At 47.5% G+C, this 26933-nt stretch overlaps 2 protein-coding genes across 10 annotated transcripts in view; one reads left to right on the forward strand and one right to left on the reverse strand.

Moving 5' to 3' along the window:
- Positions 1-1700: 1700 nt before the first annotated feature.
- Positions 1701-17911, forward strand: LOC103050312 (5'-AMP-activated protein kinase subunit beta-2-like). Its single transcript, XM_088153263.1, has 7 exons — positions 1701-1844; positions 2999-3096; positions 11597-11688; positions 13677-13799; positions 13881-14014; positions 14688-14756; positions 15261-17911. The coding sequence occupies exons 1-7, from the start codon at positions 1701-1703 to the stop codon at positions 15336-15338; spliced, it is 738 nt and encodes a 245-aa protein (XP_088009389.1). The 3' UTR covers positions 15339-17911.
- A 511-nt stretch (positions 17912-18422) lies between these two features.
- The window catches only part of PDE4DIP (phosphodiesterase 4D interacting protein), a 97097-nt gene continuing 88586 nt past the window's right edge, over positions 18423-26933 (reverse strand). For 6 of the 9 annotated variants that reach the window (XM_088128522.1, XM_088128521.1, XM_025167067.2 and 3 more), the window contains 4 exons: positions 24545-24722; positions 23070-23194; positions 22665-22819; positions 20953-22038 (listed from right to left, as the gene is read on the reverse strand). In XM_088128522.1, coding sequence (XP_087984648.1) covers positions 21610-22038; positions 22665-22819; positions 23070-23194; positions 24545-24722 — 887 coding nt within the window. In that variant the 3' untranslated portion in view covers positions 20953-21609. Of the gene's footprint in view, positions 19632-20140; positions 20188-20924; positions 22039-22664; positions 22820-23069; positions 23195-24544; positions 24723-26933 lie in introns of those variants that run through there. The other 3 variants (XM_007428892.3, XM_088128520.1, XM_025167068.2) reach the window with 3 other exon arrangements.

Consider the following 26933-nt stretch of genomic DNA (forward strand, 5'->3'; position numbering starts at 1 on the left):
TGCTAAATACTTTTGCCAAGTCCCTATATTGCTAGGGGATTTCCTCCCCTCCTCCTGCGTGGGGCTTCCTCCCTTGGCACTGCTCCTTCAGGGCTGCTGCCCCCAGCTCCCCTCATGGGTTGGGCTCCGCTTGCACAATCCCATGCCCGCCATCTGGAAAGGCCAGAGTCTTTTCCCGCCAGCTGATGCGGGGGTCCCACCGTTCCAGCCAGGACATTCCCAGAATGAGGGGGTAACTAGCCAGCAGCGCGACCAGGCACTTTAAAGTCTCCCGGTGTGTTCCGACTTTTAACTCAAAAGCCTCAGTATAGTAGCGGACCGCACCTCCCTCCACCGCTGTTCCATCCACTTGCCTGAAGATTATGGGCGTTTTCAGCCAATGCACTTTCAAATTTAATCCGGTGACGAGCACAGGGCTGATCAAACTCCGGGAGCAACCTGAATCAAGCAATGCTGTGAGCCGGGCCCGACGAGTTGATCGCGGAGCACGGATCACTACCTCATACGTCATGGGACTCACCCGGATGTCCTCGATCGATTTGCTCGGGATCGGCTGGTCGCGCCTTGGGCTCTCCTCCCTTTCGCCAGAGCTCTCCCATCCGTCCTCGCTGTCTGAAAGGTAGGCCATTCTCAGCCTCTCTTCTTCGCCTCTCGCCGCTGTGCTTTTCCATCGCTCTCGCAGGTTTCTCGGCTTTTTTCCCTTTCGGCGTGGTTTGTAGCCTTGGGTTCTGGGGGCAGGCCGCCATGAAGTGCCCCTTCTTGCCGCACATGAAGCAGGCTTTCCCGGCGGCCGGCGGCCTTGCTGAGGGGGTTAACTCCTTCCTTGCCGGTTTCCGCCCCGTTTGCCGTGCGCGGCGCTAGGGAGCCGCCCTCTCGCCTCCGCGCCATGCAGTTTGACTCTGGCCAGTTGCACCTCCAACATGGAGACGTGGGTGATCCATCCCGCCAAGGTCTCCGGGCACCCCGCACCACGGCCCTCTCGAAGAGCCATGGGTCCAGCCCCTCCTGGAACAGCTGCACAAGGAACACTTCTGGCCAGTCGGGCAGCTTCGCCACCAAGCGCTTGAACTCCAGCGCATACTCAGTCACCAAGCGCGGCCCCTGCTTCAGCTCCCGGATTGCCTCCGCTGCGTGCGAGCGGGCACATTGGTCCTCAAATTGGTCCCGTAGGGCGGTGATGAAGCGGTCAAAGTTCCCCAGTTCTGCGGCCTCCGCTTCATTCAAGTTGTTCACCCACTCAGCTGCCACGCCTACCAGGAAGCGGGACACATAAAGCACCCTCCAGGCATCGCTGGCAAACAGGCGCCCGCATGTGCCCATGCAGATTCTCACCTGGTTCAGGAAGGCGGGCAGTTGGGCAGGGTCTCTGTCATACTTTTCTACCAGCCCCCATCTTCGCAACAGGTCCCCTTCCGCCTGTTGAGGTCGTTGGGTGGCTTGCTCCTGGTCCGCTCCCCCGCCTCGTCCTGCGGGTTTGGGCTGGGGGCCGATGAGGGGGAAGGGTTGGTGGTTCCAGCGGAGCCATTGGGGAGGGCTGGTCGAGCGGTGCCGGCCCCTGTAGGGGGTTGGGAGGTTGCACGGAAGGTTGCGCCAGAATCCTCAGCTTGTCCAATTCCTTCCTCAGTGCGCGTACTTCGTCTTCCAGCTCCCTCACCTGCTGTCCCTCATCCCATGGCGTTGCCACTTTGGTCGGGGTCCCCATGGCCCTCGACCAACGAGGGCGGGCTGGCACCTCAGAGGTGAACCCTCCATCGTCTTCCCAGATGCTCCGGTCTCTCAGTGGGTCCCAGCGGTGGGCCAGTCGCCTCGTTGGGGTCTTCGGTCTGGCGCCCACTAGAGCTTCAGTGAGGGGGATTTGCGTTCCTCCTCTTCTGCTGGTGCCTCTGGTGAACTTTTCTGCAGTTCCTCAGAGGCCATGCTAAGTTGCTGGAAATTCCTCGTAGAGTTTCCTCTTGGGTGAAATCCAGTATCAGGGAGTTTTAGCAAAATGTCAAGTCCACGATGTCCAACTCTCAGTTCTGAAGCATTCTCACGCAACCAGGCTTGGGTCAGATAAATACTTCTTTATTAAGAGGTACATGTAGCTTGTAAACAGAACATTGCTAAAACTAAAGCCTTGGGTAAACCTTCCTCTATTTATCCCCCCTCCCCTTATTGCCTGGCGTCTTGACTCCTCTTCACCTGTTGTTGACCTCTCTCCTTCCTCTTCCGGGCTCTTTGGGCCCCAGCTGCCTTGCCAGCAATCAAGCCAGTCTAAATTGCCCATATATGGTTAAGCTGCTTCCCAACTCCCCTTACAACCATTAACAGCCACCCCCCCCCCCAAGGTACAAGTGGCAGAAACAAATCAATCCAACTCCCAACGAATGCAATACAATGGAAAACAACAACAGTTGGGTGATGCAGGTTCTGATAAGATCTTTCTTTAAGAAGAAAGTAGGCATAGTAGTTCATTGCAAATTAAAAGGCATAGTAGTTAATTACAAATTGAACAAGAGCCAGCAGTATGATATGGTTGCAAAGAATACACATTGGCAGAAGTATAATTTTCAAATTGAAGGAAGTCATCATTCCACTCTGTTCTGCTTTGGTCAGCTCCCACCTTGTCCAGTTTTGAGTACCACCATTTAAGAAGGATTCAGAGATAATGGAACAGGTTCAGAGAAGGGCAACTGGAGATAATCAAGGGACTAGAAGCTAAGCTTTATGAAGAGGGATGGAAGAAGCTTGATATGTTTAGCTTTGAGAAGAGATGACTGATGGTGGATATGATAGGATTCTTTGAATAACCTGAATGGATTAGAAGAAGAACAGGATTCCAATTGATGTTAGAAAAAGCTTCCTAATGGTAAGAGCAGTTCAGCAGCAGAACCAGTTGTCACTAGAGATAGCGGGCTTCTCTTCATTTAGTATTTTAAAGCAGAGTCTAGACGTCTCTCTGGGATATTTTAATTTGGATTCCTGGAGTGAGCAGAGGCTTGATTGGTTGGCTTAATAGTCTCCTTCCACAGTCATCTGCTGGACAGATGGAAGCAAAGAAGTTTTCATCTCAGGATCTTTCAACAATTGGAGGACTAAAATTCCTCTCATTAAAAGGTGAAACAGGGTGGCATGTGATTTTTTTTTTTAAACTTTGTTGAAATGGTATTTATATTGGTGTGGGGGGCATTGTTTGACCCTTATTCTACCCAGGGCAAAAAGCATTGGCTAAAAACTTTAAGCACAAACTAAGGCTGAAATCACCTGTTTTAATTTGGAAGTCCTGAAATGAGTCAGATATCAGAAATGGGAGATTCCTAACATCCAAGGTAATATAAAATATCTTTTTTTTTTAACAGAGCAAATCCATGCATTCAGTGATGTTTAGGAATGAAAAACATGTCTATGTGGGAAAAAAATGCCAGTAGTATACCTAAGCCACCCTCCATACTGTTAATCAATGTAGGCTCCAAGAATTTCATAGGAACCAGACTAGACTAGCTCATGTAGCAGCAAATAATGAACATTAATTACACATCAATCTCTTTTTTTAAATGCTCAAGTGGGATTTAAATCTATTTCATCTTGACTTCAGTTCAAGCCAGGATAAGATTACTTTTGTTGAGAATAAGGGAAAAAAGTTATAGTTCTCTTTTGGCTTACTGGACAGTATTAAGTTCCATAAAATAAAATGCAATTTATATTATCCATCACAAAGGAACTCTTAGTGTCTCTCACTCTGACCTGCCTGTTACTACACAGCCCTACGTAGAAGATAGCTGTAAGCTACAACTTGACACTCTGGCCCTAAAGCTAATGCTATGTGAAAAGTGTTGAACTACAGATTTTGTCTCTGTAGACCAACTGTAGATTTTTTTTATTCTCTCCCCTTTTCAAACGTCTTCTTAGTGTCCTCAGTAGCAAATCCTTGCAGCCAGAAAATGGGCTCTGTTCCCAGCATTTTGCAAGGAAACAAATAGTCCCCTATCCCCACATAGGAGAATCATAATGGTACTAAGATATAGTTGACACTAGGATGATACATTCCATAAGGAATATTCACCAGATTCCTTCTGCAAAATGGAATGCTTCTGCATACCCTGGCACTTTGACAGCATTCTAGTTTCAGAATTAAATAGAGAATGCAACATAACAGTGATAGTTGTTGCAGTGATTAGACTGCTGTTTCAGACTTCACTAAAATCAGGGAAGAATTGTCTTCCTTAACTACCTTGAATAACATCTATGAATAATTTCACCAAAATGTGACAAATGGCTCAAGGGACTAGGGATGGGCGGCACAGTGCTGTGCTGGTTTGCCTCCTTTCTCCAAGGTCGATTCCAAGGGGTGATGACTGGGGAGGAGAGGTCCTGCTCCCAGGTTCAGCTTATGGTCATTCACTCACACACTCACAGCCTGTTGAGGCACACAGATCTTGTAAGCCCCCCTTGCTTTCTACCTGGGTTTTCCAGAGAGCAGACAAGACACACAGCCCTGGGCAAACAGGAGAGAAGCAATTAGGGACATGCACACATCATTTTCAGCCGAACACTGAGGCACAGCAGGTTCTTTGGAATACATGGAGACGCAGTGAATTTAAAGTAACAGGAAAACTTTACTGGTTTCAATGTACATTTGCTCTTTCACACACGCGTGCACACACTCATCCACACTTACCCATGTCCTTCTCAACTAGGCTGCCAGGCACTAGCTAGAGGGACAAAAGTCGCCAAGTCTGGATCCAAAGGTGACTCAAAGATAACTCAAGGAGTAGGCGGGCTTCAGGACCCCTTTTATCCCCCAAAGTCCTTGCTTTGTTGATTCACAAGACTGGCAGCTACTCTTGCCTTGTTAATTTACAAGTCTGGTAGCTGTTGATGGGATTGGGGAGAGTTTCCATGTGCTGAGGCCCAACTTCCTCTCTTTGGTTCAGGTGACATTTTTTCCTTTGTCTACCTCCTTGAAAGGATAAGATTCCTGGCTTTTGCCCTCTCTGCTTATGTGCCTGCTTCACCTTTTAGTTATGGCAGCTTCAGCCTAATCCCACACTGCCCTCAGTCTCTACTATGCAAGGTGCTGCAGTGTTCGACACTCTCCCCTCTTCTATTTAATATCCACATGAGGCTGCTGGGTGAGCTCATCCATTGCAATGGGGTGAGGTATCTGATGATACCCAACTATACATCTCTGCCCCAGGCAAATTAAGTGATGCTGTGAATGCCTTATCCTGGTGCCTGGACACTGTGAGGGTCTGGATGGGGAACAACAGGCTTCAGCTGAACCCTGGCAAGGCTGAGTGGCTTTGGGTTTTGGGTCCTGCTGCTAGGACTATACCATCTTTGGTGCTGGATGGGGTGGCACAAGGACCTGGGGATCCTCCTAGACTGACAATTCCTGCTCAAAGAGCAGGTGGCAGTCATGGCTAGGAGGGTCTTTGCACAGCTTCATGTTGTGCACCAATTGCACCGCTTCTTGGATCAGGGGGCTCTGATCACAGTCACTCATGCCCTAGTCACATCCAGATTGGACTACTGTAATGTACTTTATGTGGGGATGTCCTTGAAGAGTATCCAGAATCTTCAACTGGTGCAGAATGTGGTGGCGGGGGCAGTTATGTGGGCCCTTAGAAGAGCACATATTACACCTCTGCTATGTGAGGAAAACACAGATGCCAAGTTTAAAATTATTCGCTACAGTAGTGTCATTTTTTTTAAGCAATAAAATTTGAAAATTACACATCTTTCTTATGTGACTCCTTTTCTTTTTAAAGGAACTCTGTTTTATGAAAAAAGCTAATATAAAACATGCCTTATAAATGGAGAAACTGGGAATAGATGACCAGGTGAACATCTTCTTTGGCTTAGTATTGCTTTTGAGGCTCCAAATCTTGTATTGCCATGTGTGCTGCAAGAGGGTACCAGGCTATTGCCCAGAAGAATCCCGTTTCTGAAATGTTGGCAGAGTATGAGTCTAGTTGATAAGAACAAGTCTGAAGCATAAAGGTTTAGCAATTAAGGATGGATGCTGGTCTTCTGAAAATTTGCTCTGTTCTGCTGCTCCTGAATCTATCCAAATCTCCTGCTTGATATTGGGAGGGAGGGAGGGAGGTACAAGGGCGGGAAGTGCTTAGGAGTGAGGCAGAAGGTTCTGTAACAGATATGTGAGTCCTCCCATTTGGATTAGGACTGTCTGGACACGCTTCCTTCTAGGTACAAAACATACAGATGAGCTCAGAGGGTTAAGATGAGCTCCTTACCTCCTGATTGCCAGCAGCTGCCCATTTGGGAGGCTTCCAGGCCAATGCAGACGGGCCCTTAGATCACCCCCAGGTGAGGGGCACTCAGTAACTCTCATCTGCACCCCCCAAATCCTCACCCAGAGTGGCCCAGACCCATCTTGACCTGCTCACGGTGAGTCTTTCCAAAGGGATTATTAGGTTACTATCTCTCTAACAATCTACAGTATTTCTTGGGCAGACCTGTTTAAAACAGCTTCATAGGACTGGAAGGGACCTTAGAGGTCATCTAGTCCAACCGCCTGCCCAGTGCAGGAATCCTCGTACCATGCCGGACAAATGGCTGCCCAGTCTTTTCTTGAGAGTGTCAGGTTCGGTCAGCATGGGGCTTCGGGGAAGCTTGCAGCCAGACCACGCGAACTCCACCGGCGGCAGCTAGTGAGGGAAAGAGGAACTGAAAGCGCCGCTAATTAATGGGCCACCTGCACCCAGCCAAACAGGAAAACCGCAGCGGGAGTTTTAACTATACACTGATAACGGCGCGAGCCAACAATGAACGGGGCCGCAGGCAGCGAAACAAGATCGCCGCGCAACACAGAACCCTCGGGCTTGCACGTAACGGGGGGGAACCAACCCAAGCCGGAGGGGGACTGCCAATCAAGGACAATGGACCCTGACCGAACCTGCCATCATGGACAATCAAGAGGGATTATTGGGGGGCCGATAATCCGCAGCGGTAACGCGATCGCGGGGCGGAAAAAAGCGCGGGAAGGGGGGAATATAACGAGTGATGCAATTGTACCAAGCCAGTCCTGGCTTTGCTTGTGACTGCTACGTTATGCATGAGTAAACCTCTTTTGTGAACCACACGTGTCACGGGAGTTTCTCTGTCGAACGGGGCACACCTTACATAAAGCCAGGACTCACCGTTAGCGCTACCCGGTGCCACCGAGGAGCGTTTCCCTTTCTAATACAGGCATGACCAGCGACGAGGAATCTGTGGGTCAGCTGGAGCACGAGGAACCTGGACTCGAGGAGGGACGGTCAGGGCCACCCGGGAGCGACGGGACAGCGGCCAGGGCCGGGGACCCTCCAACGGAGCGGTGGTCAATGTGCATGAACCAAGGGCCAGACAGCTCAGGCGTCACGATGACCCGGGGTTCGGGGGCCCGGAACCGCGAGCGGGACGAGAAGCTCGCCCGACTAGAGGAGAGGATCAAGCGGCGCCTAGACGCCGTGGAGGCGATGCTGCAGACCTTGCTACAGAGAGCAGGACCATCGGCGGTGAGTGATGGCACGAGCAACAGGGGTGGCAGCCCGGCACCCCAGCCGGCACCACCCACGATGCCCCGGTCGGTGGACCTACAGGCGGTGGATGCCCTGAGACTTCGAGGCATCACCAGGAAGTTCTCAGGGGACCCTGAACAGCTGCCACACTTCTTGACGCACATCAGGGGTTTCATGCAGAGGGGTGGTCACCTATTCACTAGGGACAAGGATAGAGTATCCTACGTGGCCGAGCTGTTAGACGGCCAAGCGGCTAGCTGAGTGATCGGACTATATGACACCAACGCGGAATCCCGAGGCAATATCGAGACCTGGCGGCAGCGTTCGGGGAGAAGGAGTCCGACCAGCTCCCTCCACACCGACCCAGTGACTACGCCATCGAGTTAGAGCCAGGGGCAAAGCTGCCCAAACCAAAAATGTACTCCCTGTCAATGAGGGAGATGGGGGCTCTGCGGGAGTTCATAGACAAGAACCTAGCGCGGGGATTCATCCAACCCGCGAAGTCACCATTAGCGGGCCTGGTACTATTCCGGGAGAAGAAGGATGGCTCGCTCCGGATGTGCGTGGACTACCGGGGGCTGAACGCAATCAGCACCGAGTACAAATACCCCCTCCCCCTGATGAAGGACTTAATGTCGCACCTATCCAAGGGGAGGGTGTTCACAAAATTGGACTTGCGCGAAGCTTACTTTAGGGTCAGGATCCGCGCAAAAGATGAGTGGAAAACGGCGTTCAACACGCCGCTCGGAAGCTACCAGTTTTCCGTGATGCCGTTTGGATTAAAAGGGGCCCCAGGGGTGTTTATGCAGCTAATAAACAAGGTGCTGCACGACCTACTCTACTGGGGCGTCCTGGTCTACCTGGACGACATCCTCATCTACACCGAAACCCTGGCGGAGCACGTGAGCCTGGTGCGCACGGTGCTCCAGAGACTGCTGAAGGCGCAGCTGTACGCGAAGCTATCAAAATGCGAGTTTCATCGGGAGCAGCTGGACTACCTCGGCTACCGGATATCCAGTCGGGGAATTGAGATGGACCCGGCGAAAGTAAAAGATGTTCTGGGCTGGGAAGCGCCTCGAACCCGGAGGCAACTTCAAAGCTTCTTGGGGTTTGCGAACTTCTACAGACAGTTTATCCCGAACTTCGCCCAAATCGCCCTTCCCTTGACAGACTTACTAAAAACCAAGGGCACTGGAAAAACCCCCAAGCCCAGCATGACACTCGCGTGGACTGCGAAATGCCAGGGGGCATTTGAGGAGCTAAAACGGCGGTTCACAGCGGAGCCGATCCTGCGCCATCCCGACCCAGATCGGCGGTTTATCATACAAGTAGATGCGTCAGTCGTGGCAACGGGGGCGGTCCTGCTCCAGCCCAGCCCGGAGGGGGCCATCCACCCATGCGCCTACGCCTCCCGCAAATTCACGGAGACAGAGAGAAGGTGGATGGTGTGGGAGAAAGAGGCGTACGCCGTCAAGTGGGCACTAGCCACGTGGAGGCATCTATTGGAGGGGGCAGCTGAACCATTCGAGGTGTGGACGGACCACAAGAACCTCGAGGCCCTGAAGGCCCCGCGTAAGCTATCCCCCAAATAGGCGCGGTGGTCCCAATACTTCGGGAGGTTCAGGTTCACCCTAAAACACATCCCCGGGAAGCGCAACTTCCTAGCAGATGGGTTGTCTCGCATGCCCCAGCACGCCAGCCTACGAGAGGAGATCATGGACTCCATCATCCCTGCCAGCAGGCTGGCTGCAAAGGCGGTGACCCGGAGCCAGACCAAGGGGGAGTGACGGGACGCGGCGCCTGAGGTAAAGCAAGGGTTTGCGGAGGTGGCGGAGCGGGACGCTTGGCTCAAGCAAAACCGAGAAGTGCTAACCAGCCAAGAGGGTTTGTGGTGGCACGAAGGGAAGTTGTACGTGCCCGAGGGGTGCCGACGGGGGGCCATGGAAAGAGCCCACGACAGCCGGAACGCGGGGCATTACGGCTTCATGAAGATGCTCCACTTAATTCGGCGGCAGTTCTGGTGGCCAACGCTCCGGAAGGATGTGGAGGCATACTCGGGGGGTTGCCCGGTGTGCGCGACGGCGAAAGGGGCCAAAGGCAAGCCTAGGGGGTTACTCCAGTCGGTAGCGGACCCCGACGGCCCATGGCAAGAGATCGCCATGGACTTCATAGTAGAGCTCCCGGAGAGTAAGGGGAAGACCACCATTTGGGTGGTTACGGACTTATTCTCCAAACAAGCGCACTTTGTAGCATGCTGGCGAGTCCCCACGGCAGAGAGGTTGGCGAGGCTGTTCGTGCAACATATTTACCGGCTGCACGGCGCGCCCCGACGGGTCGTCAGCGATCGGGGTGGCAACTTCATTGCGCGGTTCTGGAGGGAGTTCCTGAAGCGGGTGGGGACGAAGCAAGCCCTTTCCTCCGCGGTGCATCCGCAGACGGACGGAGCCATGGAACGCCTGAACGGGGGGCTCGAACAGTACCTGCACTGCTATGTGGGACACCAACAGGACGATTGGGCGGAGCTACTGCCATTCGCGGAAGTAGCATACAATAACGCCGTCCACAAAAGTACCGGCTTTTCTCCATTCAAAGTAGCCACCGGGAGAGACTTCGTCCCCATGCCAGAGTTGCCTCAGCCGGAATCCCAAATCAACTCCCTGGACGCCTGGTTTGCCCAAATTGACGCCACCCAGCGAGCGGTGCACGCGGCATTGCAAAGAGCCAAAGCCGATTACAAAAAACACGCGGACCGCAAGAGACTCCCCGAGGGGCAGTGGAAAGTGGGGGACCAGGTGTATTTGTCAACCAAAAACCTAAAGACACACCAGACATCGAAAAAACTCAGCCCGAGGTTTGTGGGGCCGTTCCCCATTGCAGAGGTCATCAATCCAGTAACCGTCAGGCTGACGCTCCCGAAAAGCCTCGGGAAGATCCACCCGGTGTTCCACTGCAGCCTGCTAAAGCTGCACCAGCCGGGGAACGCCTGGCACAAGGCAGAGGGGGTGCCACCACCCATCATGGTCGGTGGGGAGCAGCATTTCGAGATCAACCAGATACTGGACGCCAGGAGGCACAAGGGGCAGGTCCAGCTCCTAGTGCAATGGAAACATTTTCCCAAGTCCCACAGCGAATGGGTAAGCAAAACCCACATAAGAGCGCTGGACCTAGTGCGGGACTTTTACAACAAATACCCCGGGAAACCGAAATAAAGTCGGGGGGGACTTGTCTTCAGGGGGGCGGTATGTCAGGTTCGGTCAGCACGGGGCTTCGGGGAAGCTCGCAGCCAGACCACGCGAACTCCACCGGCGGCAGCTAGCGAGGGAAAGAGGAACTGAAAGCGCTGCTAATTAATGGGCCACCTGCGCCCAGCCAAACAGGAAAACCGCAGCGGAAGTTTTAACTATACACTGATAACGGCGCGAGCCAACAATGAACGGGGCCGCAGGCAGCGAAACAAGATCGCCACGCAACACAGAACCCTCGGGCTTGCACGTAACGGGGGGGAACCAACCCAAGCCGGAGGGGGACTGCCAATCAAGGACAATGGACCCTGACCGAACCTGCCATCATGGACAATCAAGAGGGATTATTGGGGGGCCGATAATCCGCAGCGGTAACGCGATCGCGGGGCGGAAAAAAGCGTGGGAAGGGGGGAATATAACGAGTGATGCAATTGTACCAAGCCAGTCCTGGCTTTGCTTGTGACTGCTATGTTACGCATGAGTAAACCTCTTTTGTGAACCACACGTGTCACGGGAGTTTCTCTGTCGAACGGGGCAAACCTTACAGAGAGCACCCACAATTTCAGGAGGCTGGCTGCTCACTGCATAATAGCTCTCACAGTCCAGAAAGGTGAATACTTCCATTTTAACAAGTTCAATAGGTCTCCTTCTTTCGGTTCATTCATGGGAACTTTCATGAAGCAACTTTGTAGATTCCTTTTGAAACAGTTGCAGCTGCTTAAACAGATCTTCATCTTTTCCTTTGGCTGAGTATGTCTTGCTGTTTTTATCCAAGCCAGAGAAAAGAGTCAAGACAGGCCACGTTCTTTGTGCTCTGTGTTTCTCACTGTGGATCGCTCCCTCTCCTTTCAGCCACAACGACTTTGTTGCTATTCTGGATCTTCCTGAAGGTGAACACCAGTACAAATTCTTTGTGGATGGCCAGTGGGTTCATGATCCCTCTGAGATAATTCCATTTTCTTCTACCTGTCTTCACCCTGGTGGCTGAGAAGCCCTGTGAGGTACAGGTGTGGATGAGGTGAGAAAAGTTGGTTTCTTGCTGCTGTGTCTGCGTATTTGAATAAGCCAGCATCCCAGGCCACAAATGGTCATCTGTGGTAAGGGTATTCTTCTGAATATGGGTAACTATGAAGGGAACGTGGGAACCTGTGAGCCTAGACATAGCCAAAGCATCACTTCCTTTGCAATCATCGTTATTTCCAGTCACTTTTCTAGCTTTCCTGCAGACCTTCTTTGCTTCTTTGGTATCTTGTTCCTTAGGATAAAAATCTGTAACAGTTAATAAAATCTGTATTTGTATGATAAAAATCTGTAACAGTTAATTATGTGGTGGCGCAAGGGCTTAATGACGCTGGAATGATCAGTCAGAGATGATCGGCCCGCCAGCGGTTCGAGCCCAGCTCCGCGGGACAGGGTGAGCTCTTGTCCCTTGTCCTAGCTCCTTGCTAACCCAGCAATTCGAAAGCTATTCCATCTGCAAGTAGATAAATGGGTACTCCCGTTTAGATGGGAGGAACCGGCGATGTTGCGCGAGGGAGAAAAATACCGGTGCTGGCCGAACCCCGAAGGCAGCTGGCAAGAGCGACGAGCGAGCGACGAGCGAGCGGCGAAAAAAGATCTACGGAGGAGGAAAGCCCGGATGGCCCCCTAGCGACCCCTGCCAGTCACACAGTGTAATTATATAATTGTATTTCATATGTACTGTACTTTGTGAGCCGCCCAGAGTTCCCCATTGGGGGTAGATGGGCGGAAAATAAATCAAATGTAAATAATAATAATAATAATAATAATAATAATAATAATAATAATAATATGGTGCTTCCATAGCGTGTATGTTTTTCATAGTAATTCTGATAATTTTGACTAACTTCTTTGTGAAGTTAGGCAGATTTCCACTGGAAATTCTAGTGGTTTTTGATACGGAGAAAGAGAGAACGTTCTGGATTCAGTAATCTGAACCTTGTGGTATTTGTTATACCAGATATTGTTTTTCACTGACTGAATATAAGTATGGTACAGGTTTAGGATCTGTAATTACTGGGAATGTAAAAGGAAATTGCTCTCAATACAGTAGATCTGTGGTAAACCAATTTAAAATGAGATTCCAGATGCTTTCAGTGAGATACTGGGAGGTGACATTTTATTTTTACAGTTTTAAAATGTTTGGCTTAGCTATGTTATCTCAGTAGTGTTTGCAATGGGTTGGTCAGCCCCCCACTTCTGCTCCTCCCCCCAAGACTGCATGACTGAAATTCAGCAGTAAAAGGACCCACTTTGGTGTGTAATCTATAGCAATAAGAAAAGTGGGAAGGGATCCAGGAGATGGTCACTCTCATTCCCACACTTATTCCCATGCTTGAATTATGAAAAACAGACCAAGGTTCAGTGGCAAAATGGTTGAATTTCACTGTCATTGTTTTCAGACCAAACCCACAAAAACGGGTAGGAGTAGGACGCCTCTGGAAAGCAAACTGGTCCCATTCCCACCTTTAATCCTGAAAATTGAGCAAAACAGAGGCCAAACCTGTTCAGCTTCACCCCTTCTAGTGATAGGTGTTTGAGTTGTGGTTCGCACTGGAATATAAATGGACCCCCCCCCCCCCATTTACAAAAACTTCCTAATAGTATACAGCCATCATCTCCCAGTTAATCATATTGGAAGAAGGGAGCTGAAGATGAGAAACAAAGTTCCCATAGTGAGTTCACAGCTGAGGCAAAGTTTGAACTGAACCACAATTGGAGCTCCTGTCCTCTTCCTACATCTGGTCTGAAATGTAAAGATATGGCACTATGGAGTTGGGTCTAGAATGTGAACAGGATCAGGACAGTTTTTATACAGCCCTCCTTGCTTTGTGAGCAAAATCTCTGTGTGTCGAAGGTGACTTAGCATTCGAGGTTAGCATAAACTCTTAATTCTGTCTTCTTTTTTTTTAGCCAGTGGTGACCAGTCAGATGGGAACAATAAACAATCTGATTCATGTCAAAAAGTCGGACTTTGAAGTATTTGATGCTTTAAAAGTTGACTCCCTTGAAAGTTCAGAGACCTCCTATCGAGGTGATTTGTCTTGCGCTCCTAGCATGAACATCCAAAATGATGAGCTGGTTTCTTTTCTCACACTATTTTAATTTTCAGTAGAACTTTCTGGCTCCCCTCCTGGAATTTATGGCCAGGAAATGTATGTATATTGGCCTGAAGAGCGATTCAAATCTCCGCCAATTCTTCCTCCCCATCTCCTTCAAGTCATCCTTAACAAGGATACTAATATTTCGGTGAGTACTAGTTCCTAAATGCAAAAGCTTTATAGTAACTGACTGGATCCCAGAAGGCCTCCATTGTGGGGAGATATTATCTCTTATAGCATCAGCCTGGTCAGGGTTGGTGTGCTCTGGGTTCCTTTGATTAAACACTGCCATCTATTGAGACCCTGGAAATGCACCTTCTCTGTCACAGTGCCTGCCCTCTGGATAAGGGTGCCCCCCAAAATCTGAATGGCCCTCACCCTACTGGTGTTTCAAAGGGCCAGAAGACATGGCTTTTCTCCCAGACCTATATCAAGGGTGAGTCAGGCCCCCTTGGATTCTCTTTTTTCCATTCAAGTCTGGTTCTGTCATCTTGCTATCTTTTATTTCCTATTTTTGTTTTTCATTGTAATTTAAAAAAAAATTTTTTTTTTTTACTTGTGAGCAGCCCAGAGTCATCGAGAGTCAGGAGCCATACACATTTAATTATAATAATAAAAATATAATAATCTTGCTCCAAACTTCATGATTGCAAAATTCTCACAGAACCAGAATCTTGGAGCAAGACAGCCTATGCCTACCTTTGGTGATACAGTATGTGTGTAAGATAATTTTTCATATATGTCCAGATTGAGGTGATGTTCTGACAGGAGATCAGAACAAGAAATAGCTGCATGATGAGAGTCCTATGTGTTTCTTTCAGTGTGACCCAGCCCTCTTGCCAGAGCCAAACCACGTAATGCTAAACCACCTCTATGCACTCTCCATTAAGGTAAATAATGTCCATCTTGCCTGTTCTTATTGTGCTCTAACACATCTTGTTGTACTTGTATGCTCTTATTGTTCTTATTGTGCTCTAACACATCTTGTTGTACTTGTACTCTCTCTCTACTGTAAGAATGGGAGGGAGTGACTTCTTGTCCAATCCAGCATTTCAGATTTCCAAGCAGGATGGAAATGCTTGTAGAGAAACCAAAATGCAAAACTCCAGTAATGCCTGAGGCTTTTAGCTTCTCCCCATCTTGTGGGCTGTTCTGCATTGGTGCCACGGTTTCGCATGACTGTGTCCTCTCAGATGTCACGGAAAGAGCCATCCTGTATATATTTTGATTCTCCACTGTCTTTATTTCAGAACATTTGGGAGGGAGGTAGAGAATGAAATCATACATGTGAAAAATCTCCTAGATAATAAAATTGTATGCATGAATCTGTTTCATCTATAACTGCTGTTCAGTACAGTTCTTCTTCAGCTCTTCTCTTGTGTCTTCTCCCATAGGATGGTGTCATGGTACTCAGTGCCACACATCGCTACAAGAAGAAGTATGTTACCACTCTTCTTTACAAGCCTATTTGATCCCTGCATCTCTCTGTAGGGGCACAAAGACTTGCTTTCTCCGCATATCCCAGAATACCAGTGGGCATGAGGGTGGGTAGTTGATTTCCAGATTCTTTTATCAGAGGCAAAGGTTTGGATGACCCAGCCCCTGTCCTGATTTTTCTGGACAATGAAATCTTCTTTCCCAAACAGCTATTTGGGACATACAACTTGCATCTCATAGTGGCACAAAGCTAGTAAAATCAAGTTTTGGGTGGGTTATTGTTATCTGTTATATATTGCAAACTGTACACGTGGGGTTGGCTTCTTCCTGGGGAACATTAAGAAATAAGGAGTCTTGCCTTGCAATCTTCCCCCTCCACATTCAAAAGGAAAGAAAGTTCTTTGCCACCTTCTTTTCAAATCATATGGCCATTGTGTATACGTCAGGGTGGCTGTATGGAGCCTCCAGATTTAGAGACTGCATATCTTTAAACGTTAACTACTGTGGATAGCCCATCCTCAAGTACTGAAAACCTCTTCTAGTAGGAAGTGAGGTGCTAGATTAGGCACATTTCTGCCCTAGCATAGTAGGACTGCTCTTACGTTCTCAATATCTACTGCTGCAAAGGCCTTCACATGTTTGCCCAGTTTTGTGGGTGTGATAAGGCCCAGTCCTGGATTGCCTGTATAGCTGGACCACTATGTAGCTTGTAGCTTCTGCACCATTCAGAAGCAGTTTCTCCACTGTTGGGTACACCAATGAAAGGCACTACAGTTGTGCTAGCTCCTGGGTTAAATAGGTTTATTCCATCTGCTGACTAATTGAGCCAAAAGACTCGATTGTGCAGAAGAAGTGATATGGCTAGTTATTGAAGATATTGGTTTTGGGCACATGGAACAAGCACGCTAAGGGTGTTTCCACATGGTTGCCATTTTATGGGAGAGAGGAGTTTTGGACTTCCCAGTGCTCAGAAGCAGCACAAAAACCTTCATTTTCAATGCTGCTGACCCGCAACACTGAGTCAAGAAGCAATGGTCAGAGCTGTCTTAGGTTCTGGAGAAAGAAAAAGCCCCTCACCCCTCCACTCCACACAATAAACAACTGTAGAGCTGGAAAGAGACCAGTTTAGTTCTCAAAACCAATTAATGTCTTATGATCGTGCCGGTCTTGACTGGTTCTGAACTGGTGCAGGGCCTTGTGTTGAAGTTCTTTGAGCCAAATCAGAAATCCATTTCAAAATGTAACTGCATCTTAAGATGGAAGTTCTGTTTCTATTCATCACAGTTGGTAGCTTTTTGCTAGCTCTAATCCTGAAGGATGTATTGGCTTGCATGATTTAAGAACTGCTGTGTTTACCTAGATTTCCCATGTATTGCTACTTCTAACTATTAACTGAGTATCTGAACTGCTATGGAATTTAATTAGTTCTGTCTCACCATTGCAGAATAAGTGGACAGAACTTTTGGACTTTTTGAGGGAGACGGGTTGAAATGAGAAAATGGTTATCTTAAGCCTTGCAAGGCTTAAGGAGCTTGTTAATAATCTTACTATACTGATCTCTTTCCTTTGATTCATAACTGTGGAAAAAAGCCCTAAGATTTATCTGAAATACCAAAGGAGCAGGTGACTTAAACTTAGGGCATGAGGCTCTGACTCTATTAGAGCCCCCATATTATGATTTGACAAGATAGCTGAAAGGGCCAGACCAGGATGAACTGCTCAGATGAGCTAACATGTGACCAATGCTAGTTGCAGCCACAGAAGAGGTAGATTTAAGGAGACAGAGCCTGCGCACAGCTTTGGGGAGTAGGAAGAATTAAAAGGGCCTGACTCAGAATAAGTGTGGGTCTTGCATGTCGATTGCTATGATAGAGCAGTTAGTAAGAGTTGCTTGTGGCTTTGGGGCTACTGTAGAACATGGGTACACTTTGGCCTCCGGTTTTGTACCTGGAATCAAGAGCACCGATTTAGCCTAGAACTGCTACTGGAATGAAGTTGATTTGAGGGATGACACTGGACCGTATTCCTTCCACTGCACGCTATCTAATGGACTTGGTTTGTCTTGCCAGACCTAACCTGCGTCTTAATGCAAGGAGTGTAATTTGTTCAGAAATTTCTTTGAATCAGAAAGGGCTGGATAAGCTGAGTCTTCTCTTTCTTGGTATCCTTCTCTTGTTCAGATATGAAACATGGCATGACCTGCTTGCAGTAATAAAGATATGAAATGAGAACAAGCTTAATTCTGAGTTCCTGATATTGGACTTTGAGTTTAGTTTGGAGCTCTTCCTTGGGGTGACCAGCAGAAAGTACTTTATTGCCAATGGCTGTAATGACTGGAGTTCTTTGAGAGCAGCACAGAACAACTTGGCAAGGAAGATAAGTAGTCTCTTATCTGGTACTGGGAGTAAATAAGATCAAAGGCTTTCTGTTATGTATTAATGCCTTGACTTCAAAAACATTTTAGGACAGCTTTTTAAAAAAGTGCCGCAGAACAAAATTATAACAGTTATTCAGTACCAGCAGCAATTAACAGCTGGGATTTTCAAAAAGAGAAACACTCAGACACCAGGTGGCTAAAATGCCAAAAAAAAAAAAAACCCAGACCAACCCAACAACTAAACACAGCTGGCAAGAATCTTTCTTGGGCAAATATGTCATAAGTGGGAGTGGTGCAGAAAAGGAGATCCCATTTTTACTAGCTCATGGGATGGGTACACCTTTCAAAACACGTAGGCCTGTGATCAAAAAAGCAATCCAGTCATGAAGTGATCTGAAGATAAGCATGGCAAAACTGTTCCAGCACTGATGCCTAATGCCCCCAAACTCATTTCTTCTTTGTCAAGTACATTGTAGTAGTCCATCCTGGGAGTTGCTGGTCAGCATGATTACAGCATGAGCCATAGCTGCTAAACTTTCTGTTCTGTGCCAAAAGGTCATTTGTGCTTGTCTGGACAAAGCAGGTAGGGGAAACAGTCCTAAACTATGAATTTGCTTCTTGAAGCCTCATCCTGAACACCATTAAAATAATCCAATCAACCATTTGCCCACTACAGGTAATCTTGTTTTACTATCACCACTGCCTCTCCCAGATCAATGGAAAATTTAAGATAAAACCCTACTTTAGGTCATGTCTCAGGTTTATTGTTGAGCAAACGTATGGGATCAAGTCCATAACATATATATGAGGAGTGAATTGTAGTTCTGCAGACTTTCTCCTCTTATTGTTCATCCAAATAGAGCTACTGTCAAAAAATGTCCCCGGTTCTTAATTTAAACAGCTTAGAAGAAGGACACTATGCTTGATGGTTTTAAAAGCTCTTCCCACAGGGTTTCCCCCTCTTAGAATAGGTTATCTTTCAAGGCCTCCAAGCCAATTCAGGCCTAAAACTCACCTGAAATGGCTCTTGAAATGGCACTTGATTCTGAAGAGAATGGAAGTGGTTTGCAATCATATGAAACGGTGTGATTTTCTGAAGCCAGCAAAGGCTTATTTAGGAGGCAGTGCAGGCCTCTTTATATTGAGAATAAGAAAAATGGATGCCAATTTCCAACATCTGCAAACTCCAGCTTGCTTTTCTTTTTTTTTTAACTAGTGGGAATTCAGATAATCAGAGAAAAAAGATGACTCAGGGGCTAAATGCACCTTATTGTCAGACCAACAAGATTACACTTGCCAAGAATATATCAAGGTCCTAATCCTTTGAAGCAACAGTACAAAGCAACAGTCTTAATAATAATAACAATCATAATAATAATACATGATGTATCCATTCCCTAACCTAACAGCATAAAAAGACTTCTGCACCGTACGCCAAAGAATCAAATGGTAAGACTAGGGCACCTTTGGAGGCCACTCTCTGAGGGTGCTATTCTTAGAGCACCCTTCTCTCTGACAGCAGCATGTGCCACTGTGGTCTAGTCTGTGTATTTGTACACTCCATATACATAGCGTTAGTCTTATTATCATATTGCACTGATGTCGGGAGCATTTCCAAATAAATTTCCTGCTGGAGTCCAGCAGCAGAGCATATGAGGAGATGGTTGAAAAACCTGTGTGCCATGCCACTGACTACATAGGAGTTTTACGCTATGCTAGCCAGAGCTGGTAGCCAAGATGGTGGTGAGGTTCTGGGATGAATTCTGGAATCCATGTCCTCCTGGCCAAAGGTGATTTGGCAGTTTAAGCAGCCTCATTCTCTTGCTTAGCTTAGATGAATTAGGAGTTAAAGTTGGATCTATTTTCTTCATCTTTTGTTTCTGGCCATGTGGATGGATTCATTTCTTCAATAGCCAATGGAAGAAATGGATTTAGGCTGCTGGGACATCCCCTGGAATTAAATGATGTAAAGAAGAGATGCTAACATTTCTACTAGGCTTTGTCCTCTAATACCCCTCCTCCCACCCTGAAGTATTCACAGCATCAGCTTTAACACATGCTAATACCCTTGGTTACAATTTAATGCTCTGACAACAGAAATGTAGAGCAAAAGTGGGCCATATGAACAGAACAGCAGGATGCCCTCTCTTGCCATCAGAATTGGAGCATTTGTATAATAGGGTCAACTGCTGAAGACATTCACCCTGATGTCAGTATTAGCATATTAAGCAAAGGCTCAGCTTTAGGGCTGTAAGGCTCCATATTATCTTGTTAGATAAAAAGCAAAAGACTATGTAAAAAGACTTTTGAGGGCCAGGTGATGAAAGCTAGGAGAGAATTTGCTCCGCAACCTGGAGGCTCCCTTTTCCTGGACCAGGAGACTGACAGCTTTGCATGTCCTCTCCCCCCTCAACCCTGGAATGCCAGCATCATATGAAGGAGAGCTGACATTGAACATACCTCCAGGTTAATCCTTGCTTTCTTCAGCACATGGTATGTCCCAGTCACTGTAGTAAAGAAAACGTCAACCATAACTTGAATCAGTTTGTTCCTCTCTGCTATCCCCAATTCTTCTCTCTGTCTTTATTGCCCACTTAGCAAGTCCATTGTGAGATGTTCCTTTCTGGTGTATAGACTTAGCTGGTGAAGAAGAATCATATCCTCTCTGAAGAGCTTAGCCATTGTCATTGTGGAAGGAGGACTTCATAAGGATTCTTTAGCCTCTTCATCTAATTTATAACTGTAACTATGCTCAAATATCTGAATTTCACTAGCGGAGCACCCCCACTTTAAACTCTGCAAGCAGAATTAACTTTCTTCCTTTTCATCAAAGAGCAGATTGAGACAGGTATCTCCAGTCCCATTCCAGTGGCATGTGGAAAAGTTCTCCAAAGCTTGTTGGGGGTTTGACACTTGAAAAATTCTAGGTCCCTTTGGGCTGAATAGGAGGGCATCACCCCTTCCGACACAAAATTCCCAAGATCCTGTGGGAGCAGCTAGTGTAAAGTTGCAAGGTAAATATGCCCCCCCTCCCCCTTCTCTCCATATTCCCTGGCCCAAACTCATTCAAGAGTTCTGTCAAGCATGGATTCAGATGCACAGAATAAAATGTAGTGGGGAGAGACCGTGACGCTCAGGCAGAGCCATATTACTGGTCTAGAGTTTGTTACTTGGGATGCTTGGCATCCAGAAACAGGAAGTCAGTCCTATTCTAATCCATTTCACAAAAGAGAAGGACACTTACAGTGAGTGAGAATGAAGTTCTCCATGCTTCCTTTAATATGGTTAGCGCTCTGCACACGATTCTCTTGCTCAGCCAACTTGGCTTTGAGTATTTGGATTTCTTCAGCTACTGACTGCTCCTGTGAAAACAAGGATTTTATTCCTTAGGGTTATAATAGCTGGATATTGTTAAAGAAAAAACAAGGAAAGAGTTTTTATTTTTTGAAGTAACCTAGATGTATAGACTCCTCTGGAAGATTAGATGGACTGTAACACTTTGTATGTGGGGAGTACGTATTTTAAAATTCTTCGCAAGCTTTTAAAATGTGTTGGAAGCTACATAGAAGTCTCTGAACCAATGTAAAAGTAAATTTGAGGGTGGGGGGAGGGGAAGCTAAGGATGGGCACATCTAGAGCAAAATGGATGGAGCCCCCAGGTATTCTCTCTTCTTTTAACTCCCCATTTTAATCTCTCTATTGTGATTGCCAAGCTATATTTCTGGATGCTATTCTCACTGGTTTCTGTATCTCTACCCTTCAACATCCCCATTTTATCTTGTACTCTTGCCTTCCTGTTTCCCTCTGCTGGGCTTCTGTATCCCCCCCATTTCCTCAACCATCCATCCACCACACTCCTGTCTCCCTATTCTGTCCCAGAGCTTGTCCACAAGAGCATAGACGGGCTTCCCTCCTCCAGCAACCCTAAGCTATTCAGAATGGTCAGAGGAGACTCTAGATGGAACAGTGTGGAATGACTGGTCAACTGCAATGGATTCAGCAAACAGGGCCATCTCTGCCACAATCCTATGAATTGAAGAACAGGGGAAGTGGTAGGAGCTTAGCAATAATGTTTCCTCATCCCCGTTCCCACTAATGAACTTTTGGAAAATTCGGTATTTTAATATGGAATGAGATGCAAATAAGGGGTGCTTGGAAATCCCCTTGAGTTGTCTAAAAAAAAAAAAAAGTAACAGCAGGATACTTTCCTTTGCAGGTTGCCTTACTGGAGCTGAAACGCAAGGCATGGGAGGCGATGATCTCCAAAACATTGCAAGGAGGGAAGTGGACTTCTCCAGGATCTGGTGCAAAGAAGTAGTATGGACAAGTAATTTCCTGATGTTTTCTTGGCAGAAAATCTGTGGAAATAGAGAGGTTGGTTAAGGCAAATGTCTTGCATTTCCCTCACTTGACTTCCTTGCTAGCCTTTGGTGGTTCCTTCCTCCCTCTGGCCTAAGATGAGCCAGAAAAGCAAGGGACCATAGCTTTTCTCCTCTCCCTTGCCCCAAAGGGCTGGTGAGGTACCTTTTCATAACTGCTGCTCTATCTCACTCTTGGGCCTGCTTAGAAGATTACCATTCCTTGCTTGAAAGAGCACAGCACTGCAGCATTCCCAATAATATGAAGATGGATTTTGAACTATTACTTATCCTGGACATTCAAAGTATTGCCTGAAACTGTTTCCAGTGGTGAAAGAAGGAGCCCTTAAGGAATGTAAATCTCAATGGAACACCCCTTTTACAGATGACCCATAGTTAAGAATGGAGCCTATTGTAGCAAAATTTGACTTAAATACACAATGGTTTGAGTTAAATACACAATGGTTCAAGTTAATTACCCAATACTACTTATAAAATATTACACGATAATACTGTTCCAGCTTACATACAAATCTGACTTAAGGACAGACCTTGGGAATGGAACTTGTTCTTAAACTGGGGACTATCTGTATTCCACTCCCCAGCAACCTAACCTTCCCAGTTACCGTGTTGTCCTGTAGTTTCAGACCAGGCTGCAGGAGTGATGCCATCTGGTGGATCAGAGTCTTGCCATCCAAAATCTGTTTCTTAAGAGTATTGTAGTCCTGAAGGTATCCTGTGACATGGATTCCTCGTTCTGCCAGCAGCAGCTTATGTGTCCCTACAAAGAAAACACCAGGCTGTCAACCCAGGTCAGCAGCTGCAGCTCTGGACTGCTCCGGCATCAGCAGCTATAGCTCCTACACAGTGACTCAGTTGCTGTTTCCTATAATCACAGAAGGAAGCAGAGAACTACAGTATTTGTGCAGGAAGCCTCAGATGGACTGCTGCTTTCTGAAATTGTATAAGATTTCAACTGAGCATCCTGCAGTGTAGTAACAAGGCTTGAGTGGGGAGGAGTAAGGACATACCAGAGGCTGCCTTCTGCAGTGGGCCATACTGTGCTTCATAGACACGTAATTCAGCCTGCTGGGTCTGGAAGAGCACTTTGTTTTCTTCAGACTGCTGCTGAAGCATCATCACTCTGTGTTGAAGCCTGCAAAAATCCCCCCTCCCCCAAACGAGAGTCATGATTGAGGCTTCTGTTGCTGGCTGAGCTGTCAAATGTCTCTGCAGTGCTCATACTAATGTTTCGCCAAAACCCGTGCACTGAAGATTTCACCAAAGTCTCATGGAAGGAGACTGCCATCCCTCACAGACAGAATCATAGGGTTAGAAGGGATTTTGGAGGTCTTCTAGTCAACCCCTGTTCCTGGGCACGAATCCTCAGACCGCCCCAGACAAACAAGATATTCTATTAAGCCTTGCAATGAGTTCCCTAAAAGGAGACTACAAATCTGACTCAAATGGTTCAAATCTGAATAAACTTAACAGTGGATTTCTCTTAAATACAAAGTGTGGCAGATTAGATGACACCACCCAAAGAAGAACTGAAAATCCCTCCTCTCACATAGTCTCTGCCCTCTTAAAGTTCCTTGTTCCTGCACTTTGGCCTAGGAAATTTATATGGCCAGATAGATGAAGAAAGCCCAAATGCAGATCCTCACATAGCCAAGAAGAAGCTCACTGAGAACTGTGGGATTACTGTGGGAATGCCCTATAGAAATACATTCTTTATTCCCCTTTCAGATACTTGTGGAAGGAGAGCAATGCTTCAGCTATATCAAAATGACTCATATGGAAGACACAAAAAGGGGTTGGTAGACCATTCTTATTTTTTTTCTTTCATTTTTCCTTCCTTTTGTCTGCTTTTTCCAGTTATTTTTTGTCCTGAGCTTGTAGCGTTCAATAACTTTTTTTTAGAAGAAATAAGCTAATAAATTAATTTCTACCAAAAGGTCTATTAAAGAAGCCTATACTAATAATAAAGCAAAACAAAAAAACCCCAAGGAATTTAATGACACTTTAGAAACAAAATTATTGTTCATAAGCTTTTATGGATTAAATTCCATGATTGGATGAACAGTGATCCCCAACAAACTTCTGCCATAGTAAATCTGTTAGTCGTTGAATTGCCACACCAGGTCTTGTTGTGAAGATGCACGTCACTAAAAGCAGCAGTGGAAGAGGACTATGGCCATCCAGTCCAGGCCTGTGAGTTTCCTAAATGCATCTAACTGTGATACAAAATGGTGAACTAATGGCCTAATCTGGCAGGGCTGTTCTGATATTTTAAAAGAAACCTAAGAGACTCCTGGAATCTCCATCAGTGCTTCCTAGCCCATCTGAAGTATCAGTCCTTTAGCATGCATAAAATGCAGCCCCTTCCATCTCAAGACCAAAAAATCAGTATGGAGTTTGGTAAGTGCCAGGTCAAGGAAAAGCTCAATCTCCATCCTTCTTTTCCATACCCTTTCTCAGCAGATTCCCACCAGCTTTAGCCCACCTGGAATTGTTCATCTGTAAAGCCAGGAACTCTTTTTGAAGCAGCACAAGGTCTTGCTGCTTGCCCTGGATCTCTTCCTGTAGTCGCTGCTGCTCAGTCCGCTGCCGTTCCAACTGCACCTGGCTGTCGTGGAGTTTTGAATGCGAGGCAAGCAAAGCCTTCTGCAGGTGCTCCAAGTCTGGGAATTGAGAGAGGTGTCTGAGGTGATCTTACAATACATGGGTTTATTAAGGAAATCTAATAATAATATATGGGTTTATTAAAGAGCTCCCAAAGAGCTCTCTACTATGTCCTCATAACAATTTTAGAAACAATTCTAAAAGTAATAGAGGCTACTCTTAGGAAAAATTTTTGATTCAAGCAAGAATCATTTGGTGCTGGCCCAGAAGGAGAATGGAAGGATTCAAATACTGTCTTCTATTCGCCCCCGGCACCTGACGGACCCCTCAGGGTTTCAGAGGGAGCTGGGGGGTATTCCCGTGGATCTGCTGCATGGTCCAGTGGAGGCCTTGGCTGTTGCTTGGAATAGGGAGGTGGCTGGGGCCTTGGACAGGATCGCGCCTATGCGACCTCTCTTGCCACATCGGCCCCAACACTCCCCGTGGTTTACGGAGGAGTTGAGGGTGCTGAAGAGGGTCAAGAGACGCCTAGAGCACCGCTGGAGGAAGACAAAGACTGAATCCGACCGAACATAGGTTAGAGCTGCTATCAAGGCCTACATTGTGGCAATAAGAGTGGCAAAGCGCCAATATTTCTCCGCCCTTATCATGTCCACAGAATGCCACCCGGCGACCCTGTTTAGGATCACTAGGTCCCTCTTTGGCAAGGGGGATGGGGGGGTTCATTTGCAGGGCCATGCGAACGAATTTTCAGAGCATCTGCAGGACAAAGCTGCTTGGATTCATTCCAAGTTAGACTCCAAGTATGGGGCAGGGTCTGGGGAGATACCAGGGGACCGTTCTTACCCAGTAATCTGGGAACAGTTTGATCCTGTTGCCCTTGAGGAAGTGGAAAGGATCCTGGGGACTATGAAGGCCACCATTTGCCATCTTGACCCATGTCCCCCCTGGCTGGTGAAAGCAGCTCGGGAGGTGATATGTAGTTGGTTCCAGGTGATGGTTACTACATCCTTGCAGGAGGGATGTTTCCAGCCGCCTTTAAGGAGACGTTGGTGCACCCCCTCCTCAAGAAAGCCTTCCTGGATCCTACCGTACTGGACAATTTTCATCCAGTCTCCCACCTCCCCTTTTTGGGGAAGGTGGTTGAGAAAGTGGTGGCATCACAGCTCCAAAGGGTTCTGGAGGAAACAGATTATCTGGACCCCTTCCAGTCAGGTTTCAGGCCTGGTTATGGAACGGAAATGGCATTGGTCGCACTTATAGATGATCTCTGGCGGGAGCGGGATGGTGGAAGTGCGACCATCCTTGCTCTCCTTGATCTCTTAGCAGCTTTCGATACCGTCGACCACGGTATCCTGTTGGGATGACTCAGGGAATTGGGGGTGGGGAGCACGGTTGTGCTGGTTCACCTCCTTTCTTCAGGGTCGATCCCAATTGGTGGTGATAGGGAGCAAGAGGTTCCATCCTCGGCCCCTCCTTTGTGGGGTGCCACAGGGTTTGGTTCCCTCCCCGCTCCTTTGTAACATCTACATGAAATCACTGAGTGAGATCATCCGCCACCATGGGATGAGGTATTATCAGTATGCTGATGATATGCAATTATACATCTCCATCCCAGATGAAGTAAGTGATGCCGTGGGTGCCCTTTTTCAGTGCCTGGAGGCTGTAAGGGTCTGGATGGGGAACAACAGGCTTCAGCTGAACCCTGGTAAGACGGAGTGGCTGTGGGTTAATGGCTCCTCTGTATCCAGGACTTTGTCATCTTTGGTGCTCAATGGGGTAGCACTGCCCTAGACAGACCCAGTGTGTAATCTGGGGGTCCTCCTAGACTCACGGCTCCTGCTTGAAGAGCAGGTGGCAGCCGTGACAAGGAGGGCCTTTGCACAACTTCAGGTTGTGCATCAGTTACGCCCTTTCCTGGATCGGGATGCCCTTCAAACAGTCACTCATGCCCTTGTTATCTCCCAGATAGACTACTGCAATGCGCTCTACATGGGGCTACCCTTGAAGAGTATCCGGAAGCTACAGCTGGTCCAGAATGCGGCCGTGCGGGCTTTTTTTGGAGCCCCAAGAAGGGCCCATGCAACACCATTGCTCCGCAAGCTGCATTGGATACCAATTTGCTTCTGGGTCCAAGTGTTGGTTATTACCTTTAAAGCCCTACATGGCATGGGACCAGATTACCTAAGGGACCGCCTCTTCCCTATGACTTCAACCTGTCCCACCCGATCACACAAAGAGGGCATGCTTCGGACCCCCTCAGTAAAAGA

Source organism: Python bivittatus, unplaced genomic scaffold (assembly GCF_059951505.1).
Source record: "Python bivittatus isolate LINGU-HERP-01145 unplaced genomic scaffold, Pbiv_v1 ctg000700_np1212, whole genome shotgun sequence".
Taxonomy (NCBI): Eukaryota; Metazoa; Chordata; class Lepidosauria; order Squamata; family Pythonidae; genus Python; species Python bivittatus.